Source organism: Palaemon carinicauda, unplaced genomic scaffold (assembly GCF_036898095.1).
Source record: "Palaemon carinicauda isolate YSFRI2023 unplaced genomic scaffold, ASM3689809v2 scaffold243, whole genome shotgun sequence".
Lineage (NCBI taxonomy): Eukaryota > Metazoa > Arthropoda > Malacostraca > Decapoda > Palaemonidae > Palaemon > Palaemon carinicauda.
Window position 1 is genome coordinate 180,001 of NW_027170064.1, and position 24,896 is coordinate 204,896.

Sequence of the window (24,896 nt, forward strand, 5' to 3'; positions counted from 1 at the left end):
TGACCTCTTGGATGAGGTCTAAGGACCCCTTCAACTCTGAGGGCGGGATGGAGGAGAAGGTGGAAGGAGGGCCCCCAGAGGAAAAGAATCAGAAAAGAGAAGAGCTGAAGGAGAAGGAGAATGTCCAAAAGACATTTGAGGAACGCATCAGTTTCCTGGAAAAACAACTGGAGGCAGCTTTTGCCGAGATCAGTCTAAGAAAGGAAGAACAATCAAAATTCTTAGAGGAGAATGAAGAGCTGAGAGCAGAGAATCAGCATCTCAGTAACATCATCGGAAGTCTTCAAATCGATAACCAAATCGATATGGAAAATTTGACAACAAAGAATGCCGACCTAGACCGCACAAACGAACATCTAAAAAAGGAAATCTGCAATCAAAAAGTTATCCTGGAGCAATGTAAAAATGAATTAAAGGAAAAAGAAAAAGAAAATATTAAAATCAAAGAAAAATTGGATAAAGTTCGCCAGAACAAAAGGAAACTGGAAATATTCACTGAAAAGAAAATGGAAGTATTAAAGCAGATTTCAGAACAAAAGCAGGAATTGGAAGAGAGCCTCAATGAGGCAAAAATAAATGATCTCCTCAGGAATGAGCGCTACAAAGGAATTTTACAAGAGTTAGAAAATTACAAAAAAGAAAATTTGAAATTGAATGACTTGGAGCAAAAAAACATCCTATTGAGTCAAGAACTGGAAACATTCAAATCTGAAAAAAATGTTGGTCTCAAGGACGAGCTGCTTGCGGCAAATGAGATCATCCCTTCACTCAAGGAGGAACTTGAAGAGGGAGATAAGACGAAAGAAGAAAACAAACCTCAAATGACGAAACTGAGACTTAACAAGACAAGTTTAAAAATGGATATTAAGGATGTTCAGAAGGATGTCCAAAAGGATGACAGAGACAATAAAAGTGAGGAGAAAGTAGTCGAGGCACAGGATCAGGATACCAACGGACGTAAGGCTGAGAAGGAGGAAGTTGGAGGCGCATCTGGTGTGGGTCAGGTGCTTGGCTGGCTACTAGCCTCAAAAGGCGCTCTCCATGGCACCAGCAACACCCAGGAAGAGCAGCTCAAAAAGGAAATTTCCCCGGACGAAGAGAAGGAGGAGGAGGAGGAGGAGAAGGAGGAGAAGGAGGAGGAGGAGAAGGAGGAGAAGGAGGAGGAGGAGAAGGAGGAGGAGGAGAAGGAGAAGGAGGAGAAGGAGGAGAAGGAGGAGGAGGAGAAGGAGAAGGAGAAGGAGAAGGAGAAGGAGGAGAAGGAGAAGGAGGAGGAGGAGAAGGAGAAGGAGGAGAAGGAGGAGGAGGAGAAGAAGGAGGAAGAGGAGAAGAAAAAGGAAGAAAAGATTAAAAAAACTACACGAAAACTTATCGTGTTTGACCTGGAACCCGAGAAGCCCAAATGGGTCATCTCCTCATCCGACAGTAGTCACATCACCTTCCAAGGTGAAAAGGTTAGAGTGACTACCACAAGGGACTCTGGCCTCAACAGGTACGTGACTGTCGACTTGCATGTGCCCAGGAGGTTCCACAGAGCCATATATGGAGTGGAAGGAAGGACGCTGATGGAAATCACCCGCCACAGTGGAGTCAGCTTAATAGATATGCCACAAAGGCACGAATATAGTCATTCAATCACCATCAGTGGTACTGTTAAGCAGGTTCAGTTAGCAGCTGATCATATCGAATGGCTTCTGAAGAGTCTCACCGGCACTTAAGTACTTTGATCAGCAAATGGATAAAAATAAAAAAAAAAAAAAAAAATAAAAAAAAATAAAAAATCCAAAAAAAAGAAAAAATGAAAACACCAAAAAAAGTTTTAAACATGAGAATATTTTTTTCCATTAAAGTTTAATTTCAGTTTATTTTGTGAGGGTAAGGAGATTCAGCCGAGTTTTGCCAGGACCAAACCTTCAGATAATTGTACTCAATCCAATCAGGACAAGTTCGAGATACCACATCCACAGGAAGGAGATCCCCCCCCCCGGATCTTTAAACTGACTGACTGACAGACAGCTACAGGGAGGATACTTGGAAGGACTGACCAGCTTGGAGGATACAAGGCTTACTATCCAGCTTGAATTACAATTCTTGGAATAACCTGGAGGACAATGGCCTACTGAGGGAAGAAACCCCGCTGAGACTAGTATGCTTTGTACCTTGATGGACGAGTACAAGCCGTTTGTCAAGTGTACAAATGGTCGGATATCTAGATCTATTCTTTCGGATATCAACCTTCGGGTGGTTCTGGGGGAATGATCTAGAAGACCGGCTCTGCAGAGGGAACGAGCCAGGCTTCTTCTAGTAGGCAGTCTTGTCCTTAAAGGTTGGACCAAGATAATCAGCTAGTGAAGTAAGCTGCGCTTCTTCGGAGCAGGTCAGTCTGGAAAGGTGTTCTGATATCAAATGGCTGCTGATGAAGGTTGAAGAACTGGGATGAGCAGAGTAAGTTTTGGTCCTTACAATTGGCGAGTTGATGCCCTCACAATTTTATGAAAGGAATAGAATCTTCTTTTTCTTCTTTTTTTTTTTTAGGTTTAAGGTTTTTTTTTTAGGCTTAAGGTTTTTTTTTTTTAGGCTTAAGGTTTTTTTTTAGGCTTAAGGTATTTTTTTAGGTTTAAGGTCTTTTTTTTAGGCTTAAGGACTGGCTATGCAGGTGAAGAAACTCTGATAATGATGAATGAGCGTGTCTTGTTTGAGTGGGTAAAATGATGCTTGGCTTCACCAACCGGCCAAAAATTGATGCTTGGCTTCCCCGTACTGCGCACTTGGCTTCGCCGACCAGCCCAAAAATGACGCTTGGCTTCACCGCCTGGCCTAAAATGGCGCTTGGCTTCACCACCTGGCCCACTTGGCTTCACTGCCCGGCCCAACAATGGCGCTTGGCTTCATCGCCCGGCTTACAATGGCGCTTGGCTTCACCGCCTGGCCCGCTTGGCTTCACCGCCCAGCTTACAATGGCGCTTGGCTTCATCGCCCGGCTTACAATGGCACTTGGCTTCATCGCCCGGTACAACAATGGCGCTTGGCTTCACTGCCTGGCCCGCTTGGCTTTACCTACCAGCATAACAATGGCGCTTGGCTTCACCGCCCGGCCCAACAATGGCGCTCGGCTTCACCGCCTGGCCCGCTTGGCTTCACCGCCTGGCCCGCTTGGCTTCACCGCCTGGCCCGCTTGGCTTCACCGCCTGGCCCGCTTGGCTTCACCGCCCGGCTTACAATGGCGCTTGGCTTCACCGCCCGGCTTAAAATGGCGCTTGGCTTCACCGCCTGGCCCGCTTGGCTTCACCACCCGGCTTACAATGGCACTTGGCTTCACTGCATGGCCAGCTTGGCTTCACCGCCCGGCTTACAATGGCGCTTGGCTTCACCGCCTGGCTTACAATGGCGCTTGGCTTCATCGCCCGGCCCAACAATGGCGCTTGGCTTTACCGCCCGGCTTACAATGGCTCTTGGCTTCACCGCCTGGCCCGCTTGGCTTTACCGCCCGGCTTACAATGGCTCTTGGCTTCACCGCCTGGCCAGCTTGGCTTCACCGCCCGGCTTGCAATGGCGGTTGGCTTCACCGCTTGGCTTCACCGCCCGGCTTACAATGGCGCTTGGCTTCACCGCCTGGCCCGCTTGGCATCACCGCCTGGCCCGCTTGGCATCACCGCCCGGCTTACAATGGAGCTTGGCTTCACCGCCCGGCCCAACAATGGCGCTTGGCTTCACCGCCCGGCTTACAATGGCGCTTGGCTTCACCGCCTGGCCCGCTTGGCTTTACCGCCCGGCTTACAATGGCTCTTGGGTTCACCGCCTGGCCCGCTTGGCTTTACCGCCCGGCTTACAATGGCGCTTGGCTTCACCGCCTGGCCCGCTTGGCTTTACCGCCCGGCTTACAATGGCGCTTGGCTTCACCGCCTGGCCCGCTTGGCTTTACCGCCCGGCTTACAATGGCGCTTGGCTTCACCGCCTGGCCCGCTTGGCTTTACCGCCCGGCTTACAATGGCGCTTGGCTTCACCGCCTGGCCCGCTTGGCTTTACCGCCCGGCTTACAATGGCGCTTGGCTTCACCGCCTGGTCCGCTTGGCTTTACCGCCCGGCTTACAATGGCGCTTGGCTTCACCGCCTGGCCCGCTTGGCTTCACCGCCCGGCTTACAATGGCGCTTGGCTTCACCGCCTGGCCCGCTTGGCTTTACCGCCCGGCTTACAATGGCTCTTGGGTTCACCGCCTGGCCCGCTTGGCTTTACCGCCCGGCTTACAATGGCGCTTGGCTTCACTGCCTGGCCCGCTTGGCTTTACCGCCCGGCTTACAATGGCGCTTGGCTTCACCGCCTGGCCCGCTTGGCTTTACCGCCCGGCTTACAATGGCGCTTGGCTTCACCGCCTGGCCCGCTTGGCTTCACCGCCCGGCTTACAATGGCGCTTGGCTTCACCGCCTGGCCCGCTTGGCTTCACCGCCCGGCTTACAATGGCGCTTGGCTTCACCGCCTGGCCAGCTTGGCTTCACCGCCCGGCTTACAATGGCTCTTGGCTTCACCACCTGGCCCGCTTGGCTTTACCGCCCGGCTTACAATGGCGCTTGGCTTCACCACCTGGCCAGCTTGGCTTCACCCCCGGCTTACAATGGCTCTTGGCTACACCACCTGGCCCGCTTGGCTTTACCGCCCGGCTTACAATGGCTCTTGGCTTCACCGCCTGGCCAGCTTGGCTTCACCGCCCGGCTTACAATGGCGCTTGGCTTCACCGCCCGGCCCAACAATGGCGCTTGGCTTCACCGCCCGGCTTACAATGGCGCTTGGCTTTACTGCCCGGCTTACAATGGCTCTTGGCTTCACCGCCTGGCCCGCTTGGCTTTACCGCCCGGCTTACAATGGCGCTTGGCTTCACCGCCTGGCCCGCTTGGCTTTACTGCCCGGCTTACAATGGCGCTTGGCTTCACCGCCTGGCCCGCTTGGCTTTACCGCCCGGCTTACAATGGCGCTTGGCTTCACCGCCTGGCCCGCTTGGCTTTACTGCCCGGCTTACAATGGCTCTTGGCTTCACCGCCTGGCCAGCTTGGCTTCACCGCCCGGCTTACAATGGCGCTTGGCTTCACCGCCTGGCCCGCTTGGCTTCACCGCCCGGCTTAATATGGTGCTTGGCTTCACCGCCTGGCCCGCTTGGCTTTACCGCCCGGCTTACAATGGCTCTTGGCTTCACCGCCTGGCCAGCTTGGCTTCATCGCCCGGCTTACAATGGCGCTTGGCTTCACCGCCTGGCCCGCTTGGCTTCACCACCTGGCTTACAATGGCGCTTGGCTTCACCGCCTGGCCCGCTTGGCATCACCGCCCGGCTTACAATGGAGCTTGGCTTCACCGCCCGGCCCAGCAATGGTGCTTGGCTTCACCGCCCGGCTTACAATGGCGCTTGGCTTCACCGCCTGGCCCTCTTGGCTTCACCGCCCGGCTTACAATGGCGCTTGGCTTCACCGCCCGGCTTACAATGGTGCTTGGCTTCACTGCCTGGCCCGCTTGGCTTCACTGCCCGGCTTACAACGGCGCTTGGCTTCATCGCCCGGTTTACAATGGCGCTTGGCTTCATCGCCCAGCCCAACAATGGTGCTTGGCTTCACCGCTCGGCTTACAATGGCGCTTGGCTTCACCGCCTGGCCTGCTTGGCTTCACCGCCCGGCTTACAATGGCGCTCGGCTTCACCGCCTGGCCTGCTTGGCTTCACCGCCCGGCTTACAATGGCGCTCGGCTTCACCGCCTGGCCCGCTTGGCTTCACCGCCCGGCTTACAATGGCGCTCGGCTTCACCGCCTGGCCCGCTTGGCTTCACCGCCCGGCTTACAATGGCGCTCGGCTTCACCGCCTGGCCCGCTTGGCTTCACCGCCCGGCTTACAATAATGGCCCGCTTGGCTTCACCGCCCGGCTTAAAATGGCGCTTGGCTTCACCGCCTGGCCCGCTTGGCTTTACCGCCCGGGACAATAATGGCGCTTGGCTTCACCGCCTACCCTAAATATGACGTTTGGTTTCACCGCCTGGCAAAACAATGGCCCTTGGCTTCACCACTGAATTTCAAATGTTATCAGTCATGACTACCTACTAATAGGCTAGCTGGAGTGAGGGAAGTTAGCCGAAATCTATTTCAGCACGAAAAGCAACCTCTGGCGCGGCGGAAAAACCCGTAAGTTCAATGCCCAGAAAACTGAAGTAGGTTTCAAATTGCTTCTCTAAGTAATCCAACTCAAATACAAGTCATGACTGATCTTAATAGGCTAGCTGTAGTGAGGGAAGTTTGTCGAAAGCTATTTCAGGAAGAAGGGCAACCTCTGGCGCGGCGGAAAAAACCCGTAAGTTCAATGCCCAGAAAACTGAAGTAGGTTTCAAATTGCTTCTCTAAGTAATCCAACTCAAATACAAGTCATGACTGATCTTAATAGGCTAGCTGTAGTGAGGGAAGTTTGTCGAAAGCTATTTCAGGAAGAAGGGCAACCTCTGGCGCGGCGGAAAAACCCGTAAGTTCAATGCCCAGAAAACTGAAGTAGGTTTCAAATTGCTTCTCTAAGTAATCCAACTCAAATACAAGTCATGACTGATCTTAATAGGCTAGCTGTAGTGAGGGAAGTTGGTCGAAAGCTATTTCTAGTAAGAAGGGCAACCTCTGGCGCGGCGGAAAAACCCGTAAGTTCAATGCCCAGAAAACTGAAGTAGGTTTCAAATTGCTTCTCTAAGTAATCCAACTCAAATACAAGTCATGACTGATCTTAATAGGCTAGCTGTAGTGAGGGAAGTTTGTCGAAAGCTATTTCAGGAAGAAGGGCAACCTCTGGCGCGGCGGAAAAACCCGTAAGTTCAATGCCCAGAAAACTGAAGTAGGTTTCAAATTGCTTCTCTAAGTAATCCAACTCAAATACAAGTCATGACTGATCTTAATAGGCTAGCTGTAGTGAGGGAAGTTGGTCGAAAGCTATTTCTAGTAAGAAGGGCAACCTCTGGCGCGGCGGAAAAACCCGTAAGTTCAATGCCCAGAAAACTGAAGTAGGTTTCAAATTGCTTCTCTAAGTAATCCAACTCAAATACAAGTCATGACTGATCTTAATAGGCTAGCTGTAGTGAGGGAAGTTTGTCGAAAGCTATTTCAGGAAGAAGGGCAACCTCTGGCGCGGCGGAAAAACCCGTAAGTTCAATGCCCAGAAAACTGAAGTAGGTTTCAAATAGCTTCTCTATGTAATCCAACTCAAATACAAGTCATGACTGATCTTAATAGGCTAGCTGTAGTGAGGGAAGTTTGTCGAAAGCTATTTCAGGAAGAAGGGCAACCTCTGGCGCGGCGGAAAAACCCGTAAGTTCAATGCCCAGAAAACTGAAGTAGGTTTCAAATTGCTTCTCTAAGTAATCCAACTCAAATACAAGTCATGACTGATCTTAATAGGCTAGCTGTAGTGAGGGAAGTTGGTCGAAAGCTATTTCTAGTAAGAAGGGCAACCTCTGGCGCGGCGGAAAAACCCGTAAGTTCAATGCCCAGAAAACTGAAGTAGGTTTCAAATTGCTTCTCTAAGTAATCCAACTCAAATACAAGTCATGACTGATCTTAATAGGCTAGCTGTAGTGAGGGAAGTTTGTCGAAAGCTATTTCAGGAAGAAGGGCAACCTCTGGCGCGGCGGAAAAACCCGTAAGTTCAATGCCCAGAAAACTGAAGTAGGTTTCAAATTGCTTCTCTAAGTAATCCAACTCAAATACAAGTCATGACTGACCCCTATTAGGCTAGCTGTAGTGAGGGAAGTTAGCCGAAAGCTATTTCAGTAGGAAGGGCAACCTCTGGCGCGGCGGAAAAACCCGTAAGTTCAATGCCCAGAAAACTGAAGTAGGTTTCAAATTGCTTCTCTAAGTAATCCAACTCAAATACAAGTCATGACTGATCTTAATAGGCTAGCTGTAGTGAGGGAAGTTGGTCGAAAGCTATTTCTAGTAAGAAGGGCAACCTCTGGCGCGGCGGAAAAACCCGTAAGTTCAATGCCCAGAAAACTGAAGTAGGTTTCAAATTGCTTCCCTTATTCTTCCGACTCAAATATAAGTCATGAATTATCATAATACATTTATAAAGTACTGATGAATTATGAATTGAGATGAAAAGGAAATAAAAAAAAAGAGGGAAGTAAGACAGGGTCTTGGGAACCAAGCCTGCCATAATGGATGTGGGCAAAACCCACCTGATGAGCTCTTTGGTCAGAGCGAAACCCTTATATATGTCACTTTGGTAGTGGTATATATGAATTGATTAATTTTATATATTTATATATATATATATATATATATATATATATATATATATATATATATATATATATATACATACATATATATATATATATGTATATGTATATATATATATATATATATATATATATATATATATATATGTATATGTATATATATATATATATATATATATATATATATATATATATATATATATATATATATATATACATATACATATATATATATATATATATATATATATATATATATATATATATATATATATATATATATATATATATATATATATATATGTATGACATATTCACACACACATGGCTTTCTGGTAGAAGGGAGTGTATAATTAGAATCCCATTGATGGTTAAATGTTGGCCTTCAAATGGCGATGCTTACAGCTCCATCTATTTTGAGATGGCTGTAGTTCCTCTCCTTCTGAACAATGTGTGTTCCATCAAATCATTCCGTATGAGAGGGTTTCTGGTCGTGGACATCAATATAGTGTTGTTTTACCCAGAGGAAATATGTGACTCACGACACCCGGAAGATGTATGCAAGCCAGCAGAAATCGGGGGTCAATGAACGAAAATTATATTGATATCCATGACGAGAAACCCTCTCATACAGAATGATTTGATGGAACACACATTGTTCAGAAGGAGAGGAACGAAGGCCAGCTCATGATAGCTCAAGCTGTAAGCATCGCCGTTTAAAGGCCAACACTTAACATTCAATGGGATTCTAGTAATACACTCCCTTCAAGATGAAAGCAATATGGATAATCTCTGTGGTGGTGTATGTGCCTGCTTATGTGTCTGAATGTGTATACATATATATATATATATATATATATATATATATATATATATATATATATATATATATATATATATATATATATATATATATATATATGTACGTATACACTCACACATATATATATACATATATATATATATATATATATATATATATATATATATATATATATATATATATATATATATAAGTAAATAATCAACAATTAGCCTCTTCTTAATTTAAGGATTTTTAAAATTTGTAATAGTTTAAATTTCCAATTTTTAGTTTTATATAGAATATATTTTTAAAATATTCAATTATAATTTTTGTAGAACCTCATACATAAAATGAATCTAAAGTTCATATTAATCTCTCTCTCTCTCTCTCTCTCTCTCTCTCTCTCTCTCTCTCTCTCTCTCTCTCTCTCTCTCTCTCTCTCTCAGGATCTTCATAAATAAACAATTAACATAATACTATACGCAATATTATCAACGTAATTCTAATAAATATTCCTTTAGAAGTTTTATTACCTCCACCAACCAAGTTGGAAGGAGGTTATGTTTTCGCCCCTGTTTGTGTGTGTGTCTGTTTGTGAACAGCTTCCGGGCCACAATTTTAATCGTAGAGTAATGTAAAAAGCTGGAAAGGATTAAATTTTGGAAGGTCAAGGTCAAAGGACAAGGTCACGGTCAAGCAAAATGTCCAATTCACGTAATCAGCCACAAGTTTAGACATCGTTGTCACGGACGCTTCAAACTTGGTTCATATTTGAGTGTGTGAAAATTCACGCCAATTTGATATATGTTAAGGTTAAAGGTCAAGGTCAGGAAATAAGCTGCCGTGGCGGAGGTTTGCGCTCTATTGAGTGCTCCTCTCGTTCCAGCTGTAACCAAGTTGTGGAATGATCTTCCTAATCAGGTAGTTGAATCGGTAGAACTTCAAAAATTCAAACTTGTAGCAAATGTTCAATAATAATAATAATAATAATAATAATAATAATAATAATAATAATCAATAATAATAACAAATATTTTTATGTTGTGTTGAACTGGTTGGCATAATTCTTTATTCATAGTTTATATATGAAAGATCTGTTTAATGTTGTTTGTGTTCTTAAAATATTTCATCTTAATGGTTCATTACTTTTCTTATAGTTTGTTCCTTTCCTTATTTCCTTTCCTCACTGGGTTATTTTTCCCTGTTGGAACCCTTGGGCTTATAGCACCCAGCTTTCCCAACTGTGGTTGTAGCTTAGCTAACAACAACAACAACAACAATAATAATAACAACCACATCAACATAAATAATAACCGAAACAACAACAATAATAATAATAATAATAATAATAATAATAATAATAATAATAGCCAGATAGTACTACATTAGCTTTCTCTCTCTGGTTATGGCTCATTTTTCCTTTGCCTACACATACACCGAATAATTTGGCACATTCTTTAATGTCTTTTGAAATAGATGTTAGAAAAAATAATGCAATACAGAAGGAAATCACATACAGAATTAAGACTAACTTTGATCCAAAAGAGTTCATTGAACAAAGCCTAGAGGATATAAAAGGGATAACACCAGTCTGTAACTGTGAAGAGAATCACACCCTCGTAGAGAGACAATCCTGTATAAACTGCATTAATGATAGAAGTAAATCTATACTTGCAACTAATTATAATAATAGGTGCCAGGAAATAACAAAAATAATCACAATTAAAGGAAAATCGAATTGGTTTGATAATGAATTACAGGAAGAGAAAAAGAAAAATGGAGGATAAATGGAAAAGAAATAAAAATAATGAAAACTGGCAACATTACAAAGCAGCTAGAAATCGCTACAATTACCTTATCTTAGTTAAAAAAAAGGCCTATTATAAAAAAGTGTGCAATGAAAATGACCCACGGAAAATACATAAGAACCTAAAGAAACTATTAGGTCTAAAGACAGAAATAGTATTGCCTGACATAACTGATGATCCTAAATGCCTAGCAGATGATTTCATTGGTTATTTTGAAGAAAAAAATAAATCAAATTTGCTCCAGTTTTCGCAACATCGGCACAACAGAACGAAGGAATACACCAGGAACAGGTGTAAATAAGCTAAGGGAATTCAAAGAGTTAAGTCAGAGTGATTATATGAGAATAATAAAGAAAGTAAAAAAAACCTACTGCGGAAATGATCCATTTCCAATTAACGATGTAAAAGATGCAGAAAAATTCACCAGACTACAAGAGACCTACCGAAACATGGTAAATATGAGTCTAACACAGGCAGTTTTCCCTGATTGTGAAAAAGTTGCATGTATCAAGCCTGTGTATAAAGAAAAAGGTCATGCAGACAATTTAAGTTCATATAGGCCAATATCAAATCTGTCATATTTTTCGAAAATTATTGAAACTGCTGTACACGAACAAACCTGGAAACATCTGAAAAAATCTAATGCCATACCTGATGATCAATCTGCATACAGAGAAAATGACTCCACAGAAACAACAGGGTTAGCGATTAAAAATGACATAACAGAAATTATAAAAAATGGCAAGTGTTGCATTCTTGTGATGCTTGATCTAAGTGCAGCATTTGATACTGTAGAACATACATATCTGATGGAAGACCTTAAAGCTGTGGGCATCGTAGAACGAGCATATGACTGGTTTGTGAGTTATCTTGAAAACCGCAAAGTTAAAGTAGTAATATCAAATGTTGAATCTGAGACAAGAAAACTAACCAAAGGGGTGCCTCAAGGCAGTGTACTAGGTCCTCTCCTGTTTGAAATTTATACGATTGAGCTGGCAAATATACTTGAAACTCAGAGAGTTAAGTTTAAAATATACGCTGATGATACACAATTCTATTTCCCAATAGAATCAGATGATGAAGCTAAAAGAAAGATACATGAAATAATGAAAGACATTAATGCTTGGATGTTAACAAAAAAGCTCGAGCTCAATGAAGATAAAAGTGAATGTATTATTTTTGGAAATGAAAAAGAATTGAAATAGGTCAATCGATCATTGACCTAAAGAAATCTGTCAGAAATCTTGGAGTAATCATGAATGATAGACTGACAATGAATGAACATATAAATAATATGGAAAAAAAAAATTATAACTATCATATTAGAAACATAGCATTTATTAGTAAATACTTAAATGAAAAGTCTATGGCCATACTCATTAATCACCACATATTTTCAAGAATTGATTACTGCAACTCACTGTTCTATGGCTTACCAAATTATCAGCTGAAGAAAATTAAGAAAACTCAGAGAGTATAAAACAGAGCCGCTAGATTAATAAAAGGACTACACAATAGGGAAAGAGTTACCCCTGCACTAATTAAATTACACTGGCTGTCGGTAAAGGCGAGAATTGAATACAAGCTACTCTTACTAACGTTTAAGATACTGAACCAAAATATCTAAAAGAATGCCTGAACAAACTAGAACTAGAAACAAATGTTACCATAAGATACATGAGTGACAAACATAGACTAACTAAACCAAGAAAAAATTGTAAATTTGGTGAAAGGTCTTTTAGCTACTGTGTGCCTAGACATTATAATAAACTGCCAACTGAAATGAAGGACCTAAAGGGAGCAATTGAATTTAAGAAGAAACTAAAGACATTACTTTTCACAAGATCATATGATTTGGAAGATGCTACAATCAAAGAATTGTATAAGTTATAATGAAAATGTTTCGTTAGATGATTGATATGGACCCAAAGAGAAGTAGTTCACTCGACTTCAGTGAAGGGTTGGATTTAAACCCAAAATAAGTAAACAAGTAATATCGTACTCTGACAATGAATTTTTGATATTTTACATTCTTTTAAAGAAAACGTTTTATGGTAGACTTTGATAGACTTTATAGGACCTTTCTTTGTCAATATTTATATTTCATTTTAATTAAACTAAACTTTTCATGATATTTTATCGAGTATAATACCATGAACTAATGACTCTGTGCATTTATAAGCTTATGCTTAGCTAACTACACCCATAGTTTTCATGAAAGCTCAATTGTGTAAGGTATTTAAGTAATTAATTAAATGAAAAACGAGACTAAAAGGGCAAATAAATGTAAACTTATACTGTATGGCTAATAAAAGCTTTCAGTTATAGTTATATCTAATTATTCCATATGAGACTAGAGCTCTAAATTAGCAGGAATTAAACTTCTATAGATATATAACTCTTGAACAACTACTTAGCCACTTAGAAGAAATAGAAGCATTGTCAAACAGCTAGTCAGCATATAATTATATTCTAATGAGACAGCAATTTGCTCTGTTGTAAAAGATCTACTAGAAATGATAGATGAGAACAAATGTATTTTGATATTACTCAATTTTAGTGTTACTTTTGATATAATTGTGCATAAACTGCTGCTTAATTATTCAAGACCAATCTTTTTGGGTAGCTAAAAGACTACTTGATTGACAGAAACTGTTCTGTACGAATTGGAAACAGAGGGGTACCTCAGGGAAGTGTACCAGGCCCTATCTTATTTTGGGTCTATACTAAAGGTCTATAAAAAGTACCAAAGATATTTAAAGTGAAGTTTAAACTATTTGTGAATGAAATACAAATTTACTTCTCCATAAATGACATAGACGATACTGTTGAAACTTCAAACCAAATTCTTATCAGTTTATGGACTAGATAACAGTTAAACAACTAAAATTAAAGGGAAATTAAAATAAGTTTATGGCAGTTGGGAGGTAAAAAAGCTAAGAAACTTAAGAGACATCCAAATAAAAATTGTAGGTAGTAGGTTGGTCAGGGCACCAGCCAGCCGTTGAGATACTACCGCTAGAGAGTTATTGGGTCCTTTGACTGGCAAGACACTAATGCATTAGATTCCTCTCTCTGGTTACAGCTTATTTTTTTCTTTTCTTGCACATACACTGGATAGTCTGGCCCATTCTTTCCATATTCTCCTCTGTACTCATACATCTGACAACACTGAGATTACCAAACAATTCTTATATCAAGAGGTTAACTACTGCACTGTAATTGTTCAGTGGCTACTTTCCTCTTGGTAAGGGTAGAAGAGGCTCTTTAGCTATGGTAAGTAGCTCTTTTAGGAGAAGGACACTCCAAAGGGAATAGTGGCAATAGTGGCTCACATGTGGCCGAACAGCATATGGTTCCCTCTGGCATTAGAACTACGGCTGAAGTGTCTATCGCTACCGGATCCAGTTTTGGCCCAGCGAGTTCAGAAGTCGACTGTCTGCGCTTCATCACTGAAAACCCGAAAACTGCAGCTCATGATTTTCTCTCCCAGCGGTGAGAAAGCATTTCGGGATCTCAAAAGACAGTATAGACTTTTTAGAGGAATATAAGTGCAAATCCACCAGAAGACAATATGAGTCATCATGGAGGAAGTGGGTGTCCTTTGTCAAGGTGAAGAAACCACAAAAGATCTCGACGGACTTCTGCTTATCATTCTTCATCCACCTCCATGGTCAAGGCTTAGCAGCCAACACAATATCAACGTGTAAATCCGCCTTAACAAGGCCCATTTTATATGCCTTCCAGGTCGACCTCTCTAACGACATTTTTAACAAAATTCCGAAGGCCTGTGCTAGGCTCAGACCATCAGCACCTCCGAAGCCCATTTCATGGTCTCTGGATAAAGTTATTCATTTTGCTTCGCTGGTGAACAACGAGGAGTGTGCTTTAAAGGATTTGACCCAAAAAGTTATATTTCTGTTCGCACTCGCTTCGGGGGCTAGAGTTAGTGAAATAGTAGCCCTCTCGCGAGAGGAAGGTCGTGTTCAGTTCTTAGATGGGGGAGAACTGAACCTCTTTCCGGACCCAACGTTTCTTGCCAAGAACGAGCTATCCACCAACAGGTGGGGTCCCTGGAGAATCTGCCCTCTGAAATAAGATGCATCTCTATGTCCAGTGGAATGCCTAAAGGTCTATCTTCGTAGAACTTCAGACTTTAGGGGAGGCCAGCTGTTTAGCGGGGAAACATCAGGTTCAGATTTATCTCTGAAACAACTAAGGGCGAAAATCACCTATTTTATTCGCAGAGCGGATCCAGATAGTAAACCCGCAGGTCACGATCCGAGGAAAGTTGCCTCATCCATAAATTTCTTTTATAATATGGATTTCGAACATCTTCGCTCATACACTGGCTTGAAGTCTTCCAGAGTTTTCTTTAGACACTTATGTGAAGCAAGTGGAGCAACTAAAGAGGTCTGTGGTAGCAGTGGGTAGTGTCGTCAAACCTACTGTTTAACTCTGTGAGGAACAGTGAAATTAATTGGGACGATTAATTCTAGGGGGGGGGGGCGTGTAGTCACGGACTGTTCTACAGACTAAGTGTTAGGGCACTAAGGTGCCCACGTTGACTGTTCCATAATCAAAGGTGAACCTAGCATAAGTGCAGACATGTGTGCCAAGCGTTTCTAACGCCAGTGTGACTGAATAGTAAGACAGACTTTTTGATTTTAATATCTCATTATTAAAAGTGGCGCTAATGTTTTTTCCTTCAGATAAACAATTTTTCTGCTTACTATGATCCTTATGCCTATTTGTTGGTTATCCTCTTTTTATACATGTATAATTGTTGATTAACCTGTTATTATTTTATTGTGTGTCAATAAACTAGTTCTTGTGAACCTTGCATCTCATTCGCCCGTGTCATTTTACTAGAAAATGGTTTAACATTACGTATACTATGAATAACTTTAACATGAATAATTCTAATAGATTGTTCCTTTCTGCAAACAACTTTCATTGGTTTATGCTTTTCCCTAGTGGGAGGACTTCATGCCCTAAAGGGATGGTGGCGGATGTACAAGTTTTCCTCCTACCCGGATATAAACCTTTGTCCAACCCAGTAATCGAACGGGGAGCTTGTCGGTATTTCATATCGACACAGCGGTTCCTTTACAAACTTTGCTTTACATAATATAGAGTGAGACCACTATATTGGCTTGTCTGTTATTCATACATAGGTATATGTACTCTTCGGGACTTTTCCAGAGTCTAGTATGACTCTTCCCTGTAGGGGGCAGGAAGCACTAACATAGTCTATGTTTAGATGGAAAGATGTATGACGGTAACATCTTAGGTCTCTAGGTCTAGCCTGACCGGGAAATACCTTCTTGAGAGTACGGCACGTTTTGAGAATCCACAGATACAGTAATGCTCTGGTATACTTCCATCAGGATGACATGGCCTGAGCCTTCGCTCAAAATCTATTTTTGGGTGAGGTAGCCATGTCGTCCCGATGGACCCGCCCTTCCTTTTCTCTAAAAAGGGCTATAGGACCCCTCCCTATATACAGTATCTGTAGCACCTCGTGTATCGCTACAAGGAATACAGATGGCGCCGTCGGTGGCGCTATGCACGCATTCGAAGCGAGATAGGAGAGGTGCCTTGCTAGTGGCTCTCCTTTCTTTCTCGTTTTTCGTTTTCTTGCCACTTGACCCCTTCGAAGTGTTAATTCTGTTCGGGGTGCAGATTGCTATATGGCGTGTCAGGAATACGTCCTCTGATATTACGCGGTATCCCTGGTTCATTTAATGAGGGATATTCGCTCCAGGAGTTAGAATTCTGGGTACCTTAAGGTAAATTCTCTGGGAATATCACCGAAGTCAAATATACCCAAGGAAGCTACCCTATAGGAACTTCCATCAGGATGACATGGCTATCTCACCCAAAAATAGATTTTTCGCTTCGCTCAAAATCCGTTCTTTCAGCAGTGCTCTTGGCACTGGGTCTGTCACTATTGCGAACTGGAGAGAGTTCAGAATTCCTCCCTGTTAGCGTCTTGGAATCCTGACTGATTACCATAGTCTCTTGACCGACCCTGCGATCTCCTTTTACATCCCCAAGGGAAAGGAGAGTTGGTGTGACCACAGGTTTCAATGGTTTTTTAACCATTGAAGCCTTTGAGCTGGAGAGAATCGAGACTTCTTGAAGCTTATCTTGCCTCCCCGATGTTCCGGGAACCGGATCACTTCCTTGGATGCTCATAGACCAGCCACTTCAGGTGCTGCCCACACCAGCCTTTCGTCCAGGTACATTGTTGCCTGAACCATTTCTAGGCTTGGTTTTTGCGTGACTGTGTCCGCCAATCCCGTGAAGATACTTAGGACTGTGTTTAGTCCGACAAGTATCTTTCCTAGGACATACGTTATCCTCTGTAACTTGAATCCTAGGTAGGAGGAAAGGGGGCGACTGACTGGAAGCTGCCAATAGACATCTTTCAGGTCTAACAAGACTGCGAACACCCCTTTTTGAAATAGGGTCCTTATGTTCAGAAGGAGGAACATTCTGAACTTGCTGTTTTATTTGAACTTGTTGAGTGGCGACAAGTCCAGAATGACTCTGAGTTTTCTTGAGTTCTTCTTGTGAACACCAAACAGCCTTCCCTGGAATTCGATGGACTATACTTTCCTTACCACCTGTATGCTCTAGAGCTCTAAGGTATACTCTTCCAGGAGGGTTTTGGAGTGTAGTAAGAGTTGAGGAAATGATGGTGGAGGCATGTCTATTTTCCATCCTAGTCCCATCTTTATTAGGCCTTGGACCCAAGGATCAAAGGTCCAGTGACCCTGAAGGAACCTCTCTCCTACCAGAAGCGTCTCTTTGCATTTGCCTGATCAGAAGGTAAAAATGAAAAGGCATATTTGGATAAAACATAGTGAAATTTTCAATAAAATTACCGTAGATTTTATCAAAGTCTGATTTTGATCAAGAAAAATTGATAAAAGTATAAATGTCAAAATTTTTAAAAATTAAGGTCTTTTGTTAGTTTGTAAATAAATTCAGTGAAGAAAAGTTCAGGAAAATTAAAAGAAAACATTCATTCAATGTTTATTCTGACTTCTATGAAGATTCCTGCCGTAATATTATTCTCTGTAATAAAACTGATATGTAAGTTACCTGAAAAGAAATATTAAACTTTTCCTTAAAAAAAAGTACTTTAATTAATGTGATACACTCTTGATAAAGAATGATCAAAGTTGTTACTTATCCATTTCAGAGCATCTTACTCCTCTAACCTATCGAAGGTTACAATTGGAATAACATTTGCTTTTGTGTTTCAAACTAATCATACCGAAGATCTTCCTTCAGGAGATCAAAGGTCCAAACAGACCATCCCTCTTATTCGGAAACCTCACAAAATGTCAATGCTGTAGCCCTTTGATATTGTCTAATGCCTAAAATTTAATTATTATTATTATTATTATTATTATTATTATTATTATTATTATTGTTATTATTATTATTAATATTATTATTATTATTATTATTATTAATAAGTAGTTTATAAATATAAACAGTTTAGTTCCTTACGAATGCAGTTACTGATCGTAGATTTAATGAAGCAGTTACCAGTCGAATCAATTTTTGTCCCCACGGATTCACTCCAATCCTGTTTTTAATTCGCCTCACAGCAGAGCTCGACTTCACCTTGGCTCCCAACACCCAGCCCTCCACCTTCTCTTGGCCTACACCCCTGGAGGCCGAAGAAGAGGAAACCTTCCTAGTCTTCGATTACTCCTTTTTTGGTCCTTTTCAATTTGCCAAATATCTAAAGATGATACATCTCATTTTGAAATTGATAATTTTTTATTAGAGTGACCTTTGGGACTGCACTCCGTTCATAATCATGCCACACCGAAACCTTAAATCATCTCACGCTAAATTGTTCGTAAATACGAAGCAATTGTCTGCGAGAAGTCTCCCGGTGTTGATGAACTCCGCCAGGCTGCCCAAACCTCCCACACCTCTCCTTTTCCCTGGAGATTTAAGAAGAGGAATCCTTCCTAATCTTCGATTCCTTCGACTTCTTCTTCTTCTTTTGTTTTGCATTGCCTCTTCTTCTTAACAATATTGACACATGATCAATTCCTATTAATATTAGAGCTACTTTCTCCTCTTCCTTATTCGCCCCTACGTCGTGTGGTAGGCCTAATCAGATCTTGGGCCTAATTTGTTAATGGCAACATCTGTTCCATCTATGGGAAATACTCATCCATATTCCTTATCTTCTTTTGTTTTGCCTTTTTTAGTTTTCTTTTTAAGTTTATTTCATTGTATTTTCGATTTAATCTTCTTCTGTAAAGACAATTTCTATGTTTTCTTCTTGTTCACCAAAAGCTCTCCATTCCCTGCTTATCCAACTATTATTTCAGGTCTCGTGTCCTGGGGAAACACTTGCTGTCTGTCCTAAGTATGTATATTCATTGACGATCTCTGGATGCTCACCCATAACCCTTATCTGTTGTCTCTCTGAATTTTCATTGAACATTATCTTAGTTTTACTCATATCAATTTTCATTCCTACATTTCCGCTTTCCCTATTCAAATCCTCCATCATCTTTTGGATTCTAAAGTGTGAAGTACCAATCCAAGATAGAAAGAGTCTAAGTAGGTAGTAGGTTGGCCAGGGTACCAGCCACCCGTTGAGATCCTACCACTAGAGAGTTATGGGGTTCTTTGACTGGCCAGACAGTACTACATTGGATCCTTCTCTCTGGTTACAGTTCATTTTCCCGCTGCCTACACATACACCGAATAGTCTGGCATATTCTTTACAGATTCTCCTCTGTCCTCATACACCCTATAACACTGAGATTATCAAACGATTCTTCTTCTCTCAAGGGGTTAACTACTGTACTCTAATTGTTCAGTGGTTACTTTCCTCTTGGTAAGGGTAGAAGAGACTCTTTAGCTATGGTAAGCAGCTCTTCTAAGAGAAGGACACTCCAAAATCAAACCATTGTTCTCTAGTCTTGGGTAGTGCCATAGCCTCTGTACCATGGTCTTCCACTGTCTTGGGTTAGAGTTCTCTTACTTGAGGGTACACTCGGGCATGCTGTCCTGTCTTGTTTTTCTCCCTCTTGTTTAGTTCAAGTTTTTTAGTTTATATAGGAGATATTTATTCTAATGTTACTCTTCTTAAGAATTTTATTTTTCTTTGTATCCTTTCCTCACTGGGCTATTTTCCTTGTTGGAGTCCTGTGGCTTATAGCATGCTGCTTTTCCAACTAGGGTTGTAGCTTAGCAAGTAGTAATGATAATACCAGATCTGCACAGAAATAATCATTAATATATATATATATATATATATATATATATATATATATATATATATATATATATATATATATATATATATATATATATATATCATACAGGTTTCGTTGGATGATACTCAACATCTTCCTTTCACTATCCTAATTTTGTTCCTTTCCAGTTTCCAAATGTATATAAATAGTACATCTCATCTTGAAATTATTTGTTTTTATTAGAGCGATCTTTCGAACTGCCCTCCGTCGTTCACAATCAGGCTACGATGAAACCTTGATTCATTTCACGTCAAAAGAATACAAATACGAATAATAGAAATGTTCGTACATTTGATGCAATTGTCCGGTAGACGTGTCCCGGCAGAGCTCCCCCCCCCCAACTCTTTTCTTGGCTTACTCCCATGGAAACCGAAGAAGAAGAAACCTTCCTAAATAGACTTCGATTCCTTGTTGGAGTTGTTCTTCTTTTGTTCTGCTTTGCTTCTACTTCTTATGCATCTTCTTCTGCTTCTTCCTTTTCTTCTTCGTCTTCTTCTTCTTTTGTTTTGCCTTGCTTCTTCTTCTTATTTTTCTTAATGTTGATACATAATCAATTTCATGTAATATTAAAGCTAGTTTCCCTTCTTCGCTCCTACATCGTGTGGTAGACCTACTCAAAGTCTAAAGAGATCATCATCATCATCATCATCTCCTCCTCCTACGCCTATTGACGCAAAAGGACTCGGTTAGATTTCGCCAGTCGTCTCTGTCTTGAGCTTTTAATTCAATTCTTCTCCTTTCATCATCTCCTACTTCACGCTTTAAAGTCCTAAGCCATGTAGGTCTGTGTCTTACAGTTCTTCTAGTGCCTTGTGGAGCCCAGTTAAAAGGTTTGGTGAACTAATCTCTCTTGGGGAATACGAAGAGCATGACCAAAACCATCTCTATCTACCCCTCATCATGATCTCATCCACACATGATACTCGAGTAATCTCTCTTATAGTTTCATTTCTAATCCTGTCCTGCCATTTAACTCTCAATATCCTTCTGAGGGCTTTGTTCTCAAATCTACTAAATCTATTGGAGATTGTTTCATTGTCATACCATGACTCATGTCCATAGAGTAACAAGAGATCGTTTTTACTCATCCTTATTCCTTCTCTTATTTTGTTTCGCCTTTTTTTATTTATTTGTTTTGTTTATTATATCACATATTTAAATTAATCTTCTTCTGTAAAGAAAAAGACTACGTTTTTGACTTGTCAAATCGCTCTCTCTCTCTCTCTCTCTCTCTCTCTCTCTCTCTCTCTCTCTCTCTCTCTCTCTCTCTCTCTCTCTCTCTCTCTCTCTTTGCAGGTCCGAAATGAAACTCTTCTCCTCAGCCATGTTCCAGAGAACATTGCTTCTGGCGGCAGTTTCAGAGAGAGAGAGAGAGAGAGAGAGAGAGAGAGAGAGAGAGAGAGAGGAGAGAGAGAGAGAGAGAGAGGTGGTAAGACATTGATTAACTATTGTCATTACTTTTAGTGCTTGCTCAAGTACCCTTCCATTCTATATATTAAAAGAAAATCTGTCTTAAAAGAGTTTTTTTTTTCTTTTCATTGCGATCAATCTTAAAAACTTTCTGAAACAGTTTTGACGCCATCTCTCAACAGAAAGATGAAAGAAATGAATAATCATTTTCATAACTCAAATAGAAGATGTATTACTGACAATGGACAGACGTCAGTCCCCAGAGAATGACAGTCGAAGACACCTTTTATTGACTAAATAAGAAATAACGAGATAAGAGTGAAAAGTCCTGTTAGTTGGGTTCATGTTTTCGATACAGAATAAGAAAATGATCAATGATAACAACATTCTTGTTGGGTATTATTTGTGGCAAAGGACAATAGGATGACAAAGTCACATGAAGAATCTCAGAGTTTCCTACAGGATTTTCTTGACTAAGATGAACAGGATTACAACATATCCTAAGATGTGTTTCTTTTGGAATATCTTCATTTAGATCCTTCAATTTAATTCTTTCTTAATCTTTCGTGAATTTTGTGAAATAAGAGAAACTTTATTAATATATGTTTGGGATATTTTCGAAGATGATTTTCAGTTTGAATATCAAAAGGGTCAAGATGAAAAAATTAACTTTAAAATTACTGGAGAAATTTTTTCTTTGAAAATTTAAGATCACCCATCATTCCCCTTTTCGACACACACACACACACATACACTGTATATATACATGTATGTATATATATATAATATATATATATATATATATATATATATATATATATATATATATATATATATATATGTAAACAAACACCAATGCAGCCATTTGTAGTCCACTGCAGGACAAATGCCTCAGACATGTCCTTATTCATATCTGGCGTTTGGTAAGTTTTCATCAGCACGAAAGCCACTAACGACTGGTGATGGTGGGAGACTATGGTCTGGTCACTTACAGCAAATCAACCAAGTATGGGTGGCCCTGACTAGTACAGCTTTGCTGATCATGGCGATACACAAACTCTTTCATCACGTTAAGGTATCCCCACTTAGAAAGGTATATATATATATATATATATATATATATATATATATATATATATATATACATATATATATATATATATATATATATATATATATATATATATATATATAAATAAAACGAATTTCAATGATAAGAAATAAATAATTTTTTCAAAAAATGGTATCTTAATAAATACAAAACAGCTCCTCCCTTCCAGGGCACACCTTGGCTAACTACGTAGTATGTGTTTACTAAGTCATATTTCGTTCCTACTTCTCTCTCTCTCTCTCTTTCTCTCTCTCTCTCTCTCTCTCTCTCTCTCTCTCTCTCTCACACACACACACACATATATATATATATATATATATATATATATATATATATATATATATATATATATATATATATATAAACATACGCACATAATTCTAACATATAATACATAAAAATTAACGTTTCCATATTGAATTATTCTTCTTGTGTGAATAATAAGTTCTAAGACTTGGCTATTCAGCGTAAATGTTAAGAACAGAGATATATGAAATAAAATTTCAATCTTAATACACTTTCAAAATCAATGATTATTATTATTATTATTATTATTATTATTATTATTATTATTATTATTATTATTATTATTATTATTATTATTATTATTATTATGATGATGATGATGATGATAATATAAAGAAAGTTTTGAAACATAACTACATTGATAGTTTAAGGAACGAAAAATTGAGAGAGAGAGAGAGAGAGAGAGAGAGAGAGAGAGAGAGAGAGAGAGAGAGAGAGAGAGAGAGAGAGAGAGTAATGTGTTGATAGGATGTTCCTATTAACCATAATAATTACCTGGAACATAGATGAAGAATTGTTAGTAATTATTTCTAAGCTGATCCCATCTTTGGTCGTCAATTTTTCTTGGTGGGATTTAATGATACGTTGGTATTCTTAAAATACACTTTTAATAACTCTTGTGACTACATTGCTCTATGACAGCTGACTCCTAAGTCTGTGTGGAGCGTCATACACAATCTGACAAAACCAAAACATTTCTAAACAAAAGAGCATCGCTCTCAAAAGACTTAAATCCTACTCCAGTACAAAACCATAAAGAATTACATCCTATCTTTGAGGTAATCAACAAATGTTTGAATCCTAATACCAAAACAAATCATTACACTTATGTACAAAGCATAACATGTTTTATTCATGCAATATGATGCAATGTTGTGCAATACCTGTAACACTTGAAATAATATAGTACATTATTACAATAATATATAACAGAGATTTGGGGACATTATAATATAAATCAACTGAAAGGAGGAAGAAGAAGAGGAGGAGGAGGAGGAGGAGGAGGAGGAGGAGGAGGAGGAGGAGGAGGAGGAGAAGGAGGAGGAGGACTGTTTGCTCCGCACTTAGAGAAACTTTGAATAAAATCTCCTCTAGAGGAGACTCGAGCGACGAGATGTTGGTGATGCTTTGCTGATCGCAGCCTGGATCTTGCATGACTGCAATTGGTATTGCATAATGGAATCTCTGTTTTCAATCTGTTTTATAAACTGAGGAATTACTTGGCTATAGAGAACTTGTAACATTTTAGCCTTTGTATGGATATAGTATACTGTCTATAGCTCCATGAGAAATATTCATTAATAAAATAATACATATGTTAAAAGAGATTTTGAATGATTACGAAACTTATAGAAGGGAAAATTAGAAGTTGAGGAAATGCTTTCTTTGTGCTTTGCAAAATCAAAGTGTCACGTGATATCATTCTCCCCGACGTGTTCAATACTGGAATTACAATGGCATAAACTACAGGTTGCTTCATAGCAATGTCCACTCGCTGGAATATCATCACGAAATTTACATTTACGTTTTGACATCTTGGGCTGGATGCAAAAAAGTAGGCTGTAGAAAGCAGAAATGGCTCTGGCATGGAGGGTTCAGATGAAATGTCACAGTGGGTTATTATTATTATTATTATTATCATTATTATTATTATTATTACTAGCCAAGCTATAACCCTAGTTGGAAAAGCAAGATGCTATTAGCCCAAGGGCTCCAATAGTATTAAATAACCCAGTGAGGAAAGCAAAGGCGATTGCCTACTTCATGTAAACACAGTAAACCTTTAGTAATATGTTTTGGTTATTCAATTTATATTTCCATCATAGCAATTTCAAGAAAAAATACTCATTTTACGTTATATCATGAGATGAGCATCCTGGATCTCTCTCTCTCTCTCTCTCTCTCTCT

General features: G+C 40.3%; 1 protein-coding gene across 1 annotated transcript in view; it reads left to right on the forward strand.

The window, feature by feature from the left end:
- LOC137636166 (golgin subfamily A member 6-like protein 6) overlaps positions 1–24,056 on the forward strand; it is a 24,219-nt gene extending 163 nt beyond the window's left edge. The window contains exons 1-2 of the mRNA XM_068368564.1: positions 1–1,004; positions 23,958–24,056. The exon at positions 1–1,004 is cut by the window's left edge and continues 163 nt beyond it. Of these exons, the coding sequence (XP_068224665.1) occupies positions 1–1,004; positions 23,958–24,056 (1,103 nt within the window). The remainder of the gene's footprint in view (positions 1,005–23,957) is intronic.
- The last annotated feature ends 840 nt before the right edge of the window (positions 24,057–24,896 follow it).